Consider the following 11,224-nt stretch of genomic DNA (forward strand, 5'->3'; position numbering starts at 1 on the left):
ATATATATATATTATATATATATATATCCTCCTTACATTCATGCATGCACGCATGCATGCATTCCCTTCTTAGTGCCCCTGACTGGCTGGCTGCCTGTCGCTGTCTGTTTCTGCCTGTCTGTGTCTCTCTATGTATGCCTATCTCTCTCCCTATATATATGTTTATATGTGTGCTTGCATGCATGCATTTATGGGTGTTCTCGCTTGCTTGAATGCATGCATGTGTTTTGTGTAACTGCATCCGTGCATGCATGGATGCATGCATGGATTGACATGTGTTATTGCATGCATGCAGGATGAAGACGAAGAGGATGGAGGTAGTCATGTGGGTTTGTTGGCACTGCGCGATATAAAAGTGGGGGAAGAATTGTTGTATAATTACAGGTATTATCTTGCTGCTGCTTTTGCTGCTGTCTTTGCTGCTGGGTCTGCTGCTGTCTTGGCTGCTGGATCTGCTTCTGTCTGCCGTACGGCGACGGCAGAGAAAGGCAGCACACCTACAGTGCTGCTACTTCTAGTGGCACAGCAGCAGAGCAGAGTAGCAGCACTGCAGCAGAGCAAAAGCAGCAGCACAACAGCAGTTCAATAACTGCCTCAGCTAAGATCCAATGCATGCATTGAGCTGTGTGCCTGTTGTCCTTGCTGCTGCATGCAGTCTATCGGAAAGTTCCCTGCAGCAGGAGATATGCTACTGTGGGGCCCCCAACTGCAAGGGGGTAATGTAACCCTACCCCGCCAAATCCCACACAACAAAACCAAAAGGAGACGATCCCCGTGGGATCGTCTCCTGGTGAGCCGATCCGATCCCCGTGGGATCGTCTCCTCAGGAGACGATCCCATTTGTTTTAGCAGAGGCTCTGCTTTGGCAGCTAATCTGTTGTCTCTTTGGTATGCACGCATGCAGGGCTGTGTCTTGCATGGATGGATGCACGTGCCTTTGCATATAATCCTTTATCTGCATGCAGCATTTATTTCTTAGACAACTCCTTACGAGGGATAACTGTGTCTACAGCAGGAGCTTAGCTACTCTTATTTTTTTTTTTATGTTTAATAGTGGCTACCCGTCTTTGTAGGGCTGCTGCAGCAGATCCGTCTTTTTCTTTCTTTCATTTCCTGCTTACTCCCTTAATTCTCTTCTTTTATTCTATTTTGTTTTCTCCTGTTACGACCAGCATATCTGCTGGTGCTACGACAGCAGCCTTACTTTATATTGGGGTCGAGGCTAGGGGAGAGGGGTCTAAAGGGGTGCTGCTACCTGCTGCTGCATGCTTGCTGTTGCTGCACCAGACGCTGATTCTGCTGTCCCTTGTTGTTTGGCGTTTTACTGTTTAGTTGAGTTGTTACTCGGGGCATTTAGTAGGAACCATAAACCCTACTCAGGGCATTTAGTAGGAACCATAAACCCTTAACCCTCGACCGTAGACCCTAAACCCTCGTTGCTGTTGTTCTGCACACGAAGGTCGGCGTTGGCTACGCCGGCTGCTTATTGTTGTATAGAAAGGGTATTATGAGCATGCAATTTAGGGTTTAGGGTTTCATGCTGCTGCCGGGAAGCTGCTGGAAATCCCCGCGAAAAGACATCTTGTGGGGAAAACGACGACAGCCACAGAGGCTAAGGGCATGCATGCATTTGCTGCTGCTCTGCTGCTGCAGCATTAACCACATATCCAGCCTCAGCAGCTGCTGCTGCTGCAGCAACACCAAGCAGGGCGGAACTACAGCAGCACGCTAGTGAACGACTGCTGCCTAGGTGGCTTGGCTTACTATCTAGGCCTTAAAAGGAATTTCTTCTGCGGTTGCCGCAGAAGCAGCAAGCTGCAACAGCAGCAAGCTGCAACAGCAGCAAGCTGCAACAGCATCAAGCTGCAACAGCATCAAACTGCAACAGCAGCAAGCTGCAACTGCATCAAGCTGCAACAGCATCAAGCTGCAACAGCAGCAAGCTGCAACTGCATCAAGCTGCAACAGCATCAAGCGGGAACACGAAAAGGAGCAGCAGAGAATACTAGCTGGTGTAGATGAGGCCCCTAGAGGGCGGGAGGGGAGCGAGTTGCTGCCGACGCTGCAGCTGGTGCATCCTCGGTGTCCCCCATCCCCTTTCTGCTGCAGCTGTACTTGTTGCCCCTGTTGCATATGTTGGTGCTGCAGTGTCGGTTTGGGGGACAACTGACATGCCCCTTCTTCTCTGCAACACCTTAATGGGAGCTGCAGCCGCTGCCGCTACCGCAGCTGCAGCAGCAAGAGCTGCTGCGTGCTGCTCGTTTGCTGGAGGTTGAGTAGTACAATCAGGGGGATTGCTGTTGCAGGCAGGCGCCACAGAGGGAAGACACGAGGAACCTCCTGGGGCCCCTTTGCTGTCGCATGCAGCATTCCAAGGGTTCACGGGGGTCCCCGTAAAGCCCATCACAGATAAATCGGAAATCTGCATACCTGACTGCAGCCGCTGCAGCACTTCAGATGACCCCGAGCAAAGACGCTCGGGGGGCCCCTCTGCTGTTGAAGGGGGCCCCGATGAAGGTGCCAGTGCTGGTGCGGGCAGCCTCTGTTGCTGCTGCTGGAGCTGCTGCAGTTGCTGCTGCAGCTTCTGCTGCAGGTGCTGCTGCTGCTTCAGCAATTCTGCCGCTGGGGAGGCAGCTGTATGCTGGAGAAGCACATGGCCCTCCCAAGCAGGCTGGATAGTTCCTCCTGCTGTGGCGCCTGCTGCTGCACCAGGCGCCGGCGCTCCTGCTGCAGCAGCTGCTGCAGCTGGTGCTGCGGCTCCAGCTTCTGCTGCAGCGCAGTTCTCGCTGTTGCTAGTATGCAGAACCGTACTTGAGAACTCTGCAGCAGTTGGGGGGAGAATGGTGCTGCAGTGGCTCGGCTGGCTGTGTTGTTGTTGTTGCTGTTGCTGTTGTTGTTGTTGCTGCTGCGGACGGGCTGCAGCAGCAGCAAACAGAGTTCCCGAAAAGCTCCCTTCAGAGGTGTCTAAAGGGGCCCCTCCAGAAGCCCCAAAGGAGGACCCCGCGAGACCATCTGGCAAGGGGGTACCAAGGGGCCCCCTTGCCGGGGGGCCCCTAGTTGGTACATGGCTTGCGAGGTATTTGGCTCGAAGAGTGAAGGCGGAGAGGGCGAGACGGACAGACCTGGGATAGCGCAGCAGCAAAGAGGAACGGAGAGATGTGCAGCAGCAGCAGCAGCAGCGTGCAATGCATGTGTGCAGGAGCAGCAGCCGCTGCTGCTGCAATTCCTGCTGTTGCTGGTGGTGCAAAGAACGGCCCAACTCACCTCGCCGTCGCGTTCCATGCCTTGAGCTTCATAGCCACGTGACAGCGCTGGCTGTCACTAGCTGGATGATTGCTGCTCCCTCCAGGGAGAGCAGCAGCAACACTTGCTGGTGCTGCTGCTGTTGTTGCTGTTGTTGCTGCTGCCTGTTTTACCGGTGGATTTCCAGCTGCTGCCAATCTGAGGAGCTGTCCCTCTGCCTCCAAGGGCTTCCTTAAGAGTGCCAGGTGTCTCCTCTGCTGCGTTAGGTAACTAAGGCAAAGAGACACTAGCTGCTGCTCTAGCTGATGCAGCTCATGGAGTGTGTCCTCACCCTTTAACCCATGAGCAGCTAAAAAGGAAAATATGGGAGCAGATCCATCGCATGCAGCCAATCTTGCTGTAGAGACAGAAGCCAGTTCTGTTGCGGTTGCTGTAGCTGCTGCGGCTGCTGCTGCTTCTGCTGCTGCTGCAAACAGAATGCCCAGATGCAAACAATACCTGATGCACTGGTTGGTCCCCTCTAAGTAGGGAGAGATGCTTACAGGGAACTACTGCTGCTGGTGTTAATGCTGCTGGTGCTCTTGCTGCTGTCGCTACTCTTGCTGCTGCTGCTGCTCTTACTGCGTTAAAAGCACATACCTTTTGCCTTCTGCTCATCCAATTCTCTTTCCATCTCTTTTAGTCTCTGCGTTTGCTGCATCAGCTGATCCGCTGTCTGCTGCTGCTGCATTTGCTGCTGCTGCAACTCCTGCTCCTTCTCCCGCTGCTTTTCCTGCTGCTCCTGCACGCTTCTCTCGCGAAGGCTAATTTGCTCTTCGAGCTGCTGCAGCTGTTTGTGGCGCTGTTGCAACTGTTCCTCTTTTTGTTGCTGCTGCTGGCCGCGGAGTTTGAGGTCCTCAAGTTGCTGCTGTAGCATCTGTTGCTGCTGTTGCAACAGCTGCTGCTGCTGCTGCAACAGCTCCCGCTGCCGCTGTTGCTCCGCTGCTTGGCTTTCAAATTCCGCTACCACCTGTTGCTGTCGCAGAAGCTGCTGTTCTAGCAGTTGCTGCCTCATCTGCACCATCTTTTCTTCATGTTGCAGCTGCTGCCGCTCTTGTTGGTGCCGCCTCTGTTGCTGCTGTTGCTGTTGCTGGTGCTGCTGCTGCAGCTGCTGCTGCAGCACTTCGCGATGCCGCTGATGAGCCTCGCGTATCTGCAGCTCCTCCTGTAACCGCCGCTGCATCTCTTGTTGCATGTGCAGCTGCTCCCGCTGCTGACAGAGGCTTTCTTCTTTGCGGCATACAATAGCGAGCAGTTTCTGCGCTTCGTGCTGCTGCTGCTGAGCGTGCTGCAGCTCCCGCTGAGCCAGCTGCTTCTGTTGCTGCGCCTGCCGCTGCAACTCCTCGGTCATTAACTGCTGCTGCAGCAGCTCGTGGGCCTGAGCAGCTAATGCTTCCACCATGTGCGCGTCCTGCTGCTGCTGCTGCTGCTGCTGCTGCTGGAGCTGCCCTATGGCGGTATCCGTGGACTCTCCTTCCATCGTTTCATCCCTTGCAACTGCTGCTATTGCTGCTGCTCCAGCAGCATGTTGCTGCTTATGCGTTTGTTGTCCTTGGGGTATCTGTTGTTCCTGCAGATGCTGCAGCAAGAGACTATCGCCTTCTATGTCGCTGTGTGTTTGCTGTTTGCTGCTGCAGGATCTTCTAAAGCTATCGGACAAGAGGGAGGGTTCTGCTACTTCTGCTGCTGCCGTTGCTGCTTGTTGAGGCAGCCACTGCTGCATTTGCTTCCCCAGCTGCGTATGCTGCAGCAGCGCAGCATACCCAGGCAGCGACTGCATGCAACCTGCAACAGCCAATCCTGCTGCTTGAATGGCGCAAGTAGAGAAATAGCGAGCAGCAACTTTTGCTGCTGCTCTCTCCATCTGGCTCTTCTCAGTGTGAATGCTGCTGCTGGTGCTACTGCTTGTGCTGCTGCTGCCACCGGGAAGCGACAATGCTGCGCGGGAAGAACCTGCTGCTGCAGCCGCCGCTGTTGCATTTGCCGGTGTTTCTGTTGCTGCTGCTGCAGCTCCATTGCCTGCTGATGCAGTGATTAAGCCGCTATTGACGTCGTTGTTGCTGTTGCTGCTGATGCTGCAGCCTAGGTCTTTGTGGGCATCGAGGAAGAGCTGGAGACAGCGAGAGGCATCGGAGGCAAGACTGGGCATTGTGTGTGGGGCCCCTGAAGGAGACACTAGGGGCCCCCCACCACTATAATGGAGAGAAACATCAGCTTCTCCTTCCTCCATATCCGTTGCCTTCTCTGCTGCCATCCTAGCAATCAAGGCAAAGGTAGCAGCACGCTGTGCTGCATGCCCAGGGCTCGGCAATTCTCCTTCTTCCTGCAATACGTCCCCGGAGACGATCCCAGGACGATCCCACGCGACGATCCCAGGACGATCCCCCATCATCCCACGGCGATCCCAGGAGACGATCCCTGGACAATCCCCGGAGACGATCCCCGAACGATCCCCGGAGACGAATCCCGAACGATCCCCGGAGACGATCCCCGTACCCCACAGCTGCAGGGGAGCTATCTGTGACTCTGCCCCCGGGAGGCATTCGACAGCAGCGGGCGCCAGGAGATGCAGCAGCGTCTCCTTTTGCTGCTGCTCTCCTCGTGGCTTGCTGTTGCTGCTGTTGTTGCGGACCTGCGGCAAAGGAGTTGACGGCAACAGGTTAAGGGGACTAAATGTCCCCACAACTTCCCCCTCCTGCAGCAGCAAACTCCCTGGAGAGACACTGTCTCCTGACAGACTCTGAAGGCCGCTTAACTCACCAGGAGACACCCCACACCAACGCCCCTCTACCAAAGCAGAGGGTGAATACTGCTGCTGCTGCTGCTGCTGCTGCTGCAGATGTTGGTGCAGGTGCTGCTGGTGGTGTGCGGGATTCTGTTGGTGTTGTATATGCTGCTGCTGCTGCTGCAGAGGATGCTCTTTCTGGTGTAAATATTGTTGCTGCTGCTGCTCCGCCTCCTCCTCCAGATGTGTGTTCTGCAGAAGCTGCTGTTGCTGCTGCTGCTGCTGCGGCTGCTGAGGCTTCTGGTACTCTAGCCGTTCCTCGTCCTGCTCTTGCTGTTGCTGCTGCTCAGGCTTCTGCTGCCCCTCTTTCTGCTGTGCCTGCTCACACAGTCGCGTCTGCGCAATTTTATTTTGAGGCTGCAGTTTCTGCCGTTGGTGTAGCTGCTGCTGTTGCTGTTCCTGCTGCTGTAGCTGTAGCTGTAGCTGTAGCTGTTGCTGTTGCTGCAGTTGCTGTTGCTGCAGTTGCTGTTGCTGTTGTTGCTGTTGCTGTTGCTGGTGCTGCTGCTGCTGTTCCTGCGGCTCTTGCTGCTTTTGCTGTAGCTGCTTTTGCTGTAGCTGCTGTTGCTGTTGTAGCGCATGGTGTTGCTGTAGCTGCTGTAGCTGCTGTAGCTGCTGTTGGGGCTGTTTCTGCTGTTGCTGCTGTTGCTGTTGCGGCTGTTGCTGTTGCTGCTGCTGCTGTTGCTGGTGGTGTTGTTGCGTTTCTGTCTGACTTTTTATTTGCCCGCGAATTTGTGGTTCCCAAGACAGTTTGTGTTGTGGTCGCTGCTGAAGTTGTTGCTGTAGCTGCAGTTGCTGAGGATGTTGCTGCTGCTCCTCCTGCGGCTGTTCATCTTGTTTCTGCTGATGCTGGATCTGGCTCTCCTGCTGCCTCATTTCCTGCAATTTCCGTTGATACTGTTCCTGCTGCTGTTGTTCCAGTTGCTGCTGTTGCTGCTGGTGCTGTAACTGCTGTAGCTGCTGTTGCTGATGGTGTTGTTGCTCTTGCTGTTGCTGTTGCTGCTGCTGCTGGTTTTGCTGCTGTTGCTGCTGTTGCTGTTGTTTCAGCTGCTGCTCTTGGGACACTTGCTGAAGCTGTTCCATATGCTGCTGCTGCTGTTGTTGTTGTTGCTGCTGCTGCTTCGTCGGTTGCTGGGCCGTGTGTTGCTCCTTCAATCTCGCTGTCACATCTTGTTGTTGCTGCTGAATGGGATTCTTGGCCCCAGTGTGTTGTTGCTCCTTGGCTGTCACACCTTGCTGCTGCTGCTGCTGCTGCGTTTCCCCAAACTTGAGGCTTTGCGTCACCCCCTGTGTATATTGTTGTTGCTGCTGCTCTTGCGGCTGTTTTTGCTGCTCCTTTTCTTGTTTGTGTGTTTGCTGTTGTTTCTGCTGCTGTTTTTCACACAGCAGTTGCTGCTTCTCTTGCTGCTGTTGCTGCAGCTGGTTCATTCCTTTGATTGGCGATTCCTCATGCTGCTGTAGCTGCTGCTGCTTCTTTTCATCCTGCAGCAACTGCTGCAGCAGCGGATGCACCATCTTGTGGCGTTCTTGCTTTTGACGTGTGCTGTTTAGCAACACCTGTTCCTGCTGCTGCTGCTGCTGCTGCAGGGGGGTACATGTCTCTCTAAAGGCTTCATGTGTGTTAGAAAGTTGTTGATTGGAGTTTCTGCTTCTGCTGCTGCTTCTGCTGCTGCTTCTGCTGCTGCTCTTGCTGCTCCTGCTGGTGCAGCAAGGGTAGGAGGTATCTCCTGTCTCCTTTGTGTCTCCCATGCATCGATTGCTGCTGCTTCCTCTGTCATTGTCTTTCTTTTCTTGCGAAGACTTTTTTATGTCTCTATTGTTCGCTGCAGTAGGTCCTTCTTCTGTTTCCTTTTCTCTTTCTTGAGGACTTGATGGTTCTACTATGTCTTTTCTTAGAGGAGGAGACAAAGAGGAGACAGGAGGTAAACATGAAGAGGGACATTTAGAGCTGCTGCTGCTGCTGCTGTCTTCTAAAAAGCCCCACAGCTCTTCTGCTGCATGCAGGCCCTCTTTTGTGGGGTCTACATGCCGCTGTCTAGGTGTATCTTCTCCCTCAAAACACGATCCCAACACGATCCCACCTGCTCTCTGAGACGGCGCCAAGCTGCTGCTTCTGCTGCTGTCACTACTGCTGCTGTTGCTGTTGCTGCTGCTGAGTGGGGCGCCCCAAGCCTCAGCCAGCAGCACAGCTTTGCCCTCGCTAACCGCGTGTGGGGTTTCAGGTGTATCTACAGCCCCTGATCTAGGCTCGGTGAGGGTGCCTCCTATCATTGTGTTTAAAGAAAGCTGCTGCTAATTCTTATTCGACTCTACAGCATATTTTTGCTGCTGTGTCAACCTTTAATGCTGCATTAAAACCGCATGGCCTGGCAGGTGGAACTGTCTACTAAAGCAGCAGCAGCAGCAGCTGCTGCTGCTGCAGTTGTAACAGGTTCGGAAGCCTCGCGCTGGAAACGTGCTGCCAACGGTACTACGGTCTCTGTCGCTATAAGAGGAGGAGCAGCAGCGAGTGTCTCTGCAGCAGCAGCGAGTATTATGCAGCAGCAGCAGAAAGAATAGACGTATGAGAGGTGAGTCTGTTAACAGGTTATAGCTTTCTCTGATTACACATAGCAGCGAGAAAATCGGAATAGCGAAGACAGTCGCAAAAGTAGATAGTAGACGAAGACAGCAGCAGAGAGACAGCAGACACCACGGGCCCCGTGGCACATCGTGGGGGGCCCCAGAGGCTGCTGCTACTGCTCCTGCGTTCTGCCTGGGCCCCTTCTTATTAGGGATAAGGGAGAAGGTATGAAGCAGCAATATCTAAGGAAGACAGGGTAGGAGCTGGGGCTGTTGAGGCTTCCTATTGAAAATATCTATTAAAGATTATTCATTCAGTGGCATCTGTACGCATGTATGCATGCATGCACGCATGCACGCGAAGTACGACAATGGGGGGGCAAGTATATTTAAGCCCTATAGGCAGTCTAATTTATTAGATGTTACTACATTTCTATAAAGATTAAGCAACCCGTATACAAGCACACAGGAAGGGTCCCCTGGGGTAAGACGAAAGAATTACCATATTACTAAAATTAAAAAAATACTGCCAAATAAGTAGCAAAATATAAACAAAACAGATGAAAGCGGAAGAAAATGCCGTAAGAGACACAGAAAACGAGCTATGCAGGGAACCAGCAGCAAACAAACCAAGTGCCCCTGGTTAAATAATGCATGCAGCAGCAGATGCTGCCTCTTCCTCGTCTAAGCCTAATTTATTTTCTATTTTTTCAATTTATAAATATAGATTAAATAAAATAAAAGATAATTTAGTTGCAGTTGAAGGATCACACGCAACAGCAACAGCAGCAGCAGGAGCAGCAGCAGCAGCAGCAACAGCAGCGGCAGCAGCAGGCGGCAGCAGTAGCAGCTGCTACTACTGCTGCTTGCGGCTGCGGCTGCCGCTGCTGCCTCTGCTGCCGCTGCTGCCGCTGCTGCTGCTTGCTGCTGCCGCTGCTGCTGCTTGCTGCTGCCCGTATATTTCGGCGACGGGGCTGTAAGGAGCGGGCCATAGAGAAGTACGGGGATTATCTTGTGTTGTATTTCTGTTGTTTAATTCTTAACGGCCGCAGAGAGACGTTTTCTCTGCTTTGTTTATTATTTTGTCTTCTCCTTCACATTGCTCTTTACGATGGTGGTGAGCAGCAAAGGGAGCGAGCGGCTGTCTGTGCATATAGTTGACTGTTGTTGCTGCTGTTGATGTTGCTGCCGCTGTTCTTCGTGTCTATGCCTTTCCGCTGCATACGCGATCTTTCAGAGGTCTTATTTCTGTTGTACGGGAAGGTGTGCGCACGTAGCAGCAGCAGCAGCCTCTGCTGCCGCCCTTCTCGTAGCAGCAGCAGCAGCAGCAAATCTTTGCAGGTTTCCTTGAGCGAGCAGCAGACAGGGAGAAACTAGGCGGCTTTTCCTGCTGTTTTTTATCTATCTTGTTCTTCATACTATCGTACATGTATTCCTTAAAGGCTTGCATGCAACTTGGGCTGCTGAGTGTTGTTGCTGTTGCCTGTTTCCTGTTTCTCTTCGTGCTGCTGCCTCATTCGCCCGATCGCCTCTTCAGTGTATAATGTTTAGGGTTTAGGGCCTATGGTTTATGGTTTAGAAATACAGGTTTAGAGAGGCGTGGAGCGGTCGTGTTCCTTTGCGCTGGAGGCTCTAGGATTGGAGTTTAGGGTTTAGGCGCCATACGTTTTCCTGTGCTATTTCTGTTTTTCTTCGCTTCTGCGTGTTGTTGCTCTGAATGCATGCATGCAAATAATCCATAATGCATGCGTACATGAATTATTTGGGGCTTTAGTTTGTAGCCGTCTACTGTTCTTGGTTTTGTTTGTTTCAGGGCACAAACTCTCTCTCTACCCAGGCCTCGCAGACTACTGTAGGCGGCTCCCGTGTCGCTGCAACAAGGTACGCTGAAGCAGCTGCGGTACCTGCAGCAGCAGACTGTACAGACCCAGGGCATGCGTGCATGACTTAATAGGGAGTCTGTTCAAGCCACCGAGCCTATTCGCACTCATTGTTGCTGCTGTTGCTTCTGTTGCCGTTGCTGCTGCTGCTGCAGGAAGCGGGTTACATCGAAGAGTTCTACTGCTTCTAGCGGCGCTGCTACCATTTCGAGGCCCCGATCGAATGCAGCAAATCAAGGCATTCTTAAGTTCTACACGGAAGACGCTCCAGGCCTCCGAGTGTATGTATGCACGCAGCAGCAACAGCAGCAGCAGTTGTAGTAGTGTGGAGTGTGACCTGTTTAGTTGTATTGATGACGGTAGAAGCTTGCTTGGTTGCTGCTGTTGCTGCTGTGTGGGGTGCTGCAGGGGCCCACAAGCGGTGTTGATAATGGCGTTGGTGTTTATGGGGGTTGTCGTGATGCTGCACATCGTAGGAAAGATACGTCAGGCAGCAAGCGCCTGAGCAGAAGCAGATGAACCAGCCGCTGCAACAGGTGCTGCACCGGATGCAGCGGCAAAGGAAGCAGCTGCTAAAACAGAACCAGCAACAGCTGCTGGTGCATAAAAGCAGCAGCAGCCAAAGAAGCCACAATATCACACACATATTGAGCTGCAGGATCCCAAATTGCACCACAACCTGCAGCGTGAGGAGTAGCAGCTGCTGCAACAGCAGCAG

At 53.1% G+C, this 11,224-nt stretch overlaps 2 protein-coding genes across 2 annotated transcripts; one reads left to right on the plus strand and one right to left on the minus strand.

Annotated features, from left to right (window-relative positions):
* Positions 1–2,005: 2,005 nt before the first annotated feature.
* Positions 2,006–8,335, minus strand: EMWEY_00014180 (hypothetical protein, conserved; the record flags this gene model as incomplete). Its single annotated transcript, XM_013479347.1, has 3 exons — positions 2,006–3,122; positions 3,265–3,709; positions 3,883–8,335. The coding sequence occupies 3 exons, from the start codon at positions 8,333–8,335 to the stop codon at positions 2,006–2,008; spliced, it is 6,015 nt and encodes a 2,004-aa protein (XP_013334801.1).
* A 1,402-nt stretch (positions 8,336–9,737) lies between these two features.
* Positions 9,738–11,011, plus strand: EMWEY_00014190 (Sec61beta family protein, putative; the record flags this gene model as incomplete). The annotated part of the gene is made up of 4 exons (XM_013479348.1): positions 9,738–9,743; positions 10,440–10,507; positions 10,662–10,787; positions 10,915–11,011. 4 exons carry the CDS (start codon positions 9,738–9,740, stop codon positions 11,009–11,011), a joined length of 297 nt encoding a protein of 98 aa, XP_013334802.1.
* Positions 11,012–11,224: the final 213 nt, after the last annotated feature.

This window comes from Eimeria maxima, genomic scaffold, assembly GCF_000499605.1.
Source record: "Eimeria maxima Weybridge genomic scaffold, Emw_scaff108, whole genome shotgun sequence".
In the NCBI taxonomy this organism is placed as follows: Eukaryota; Apicomplexa; class Conoidasida; order Eucoccidiorida; family Eimeriidae; genus Eimeria; species Eimeria maxima.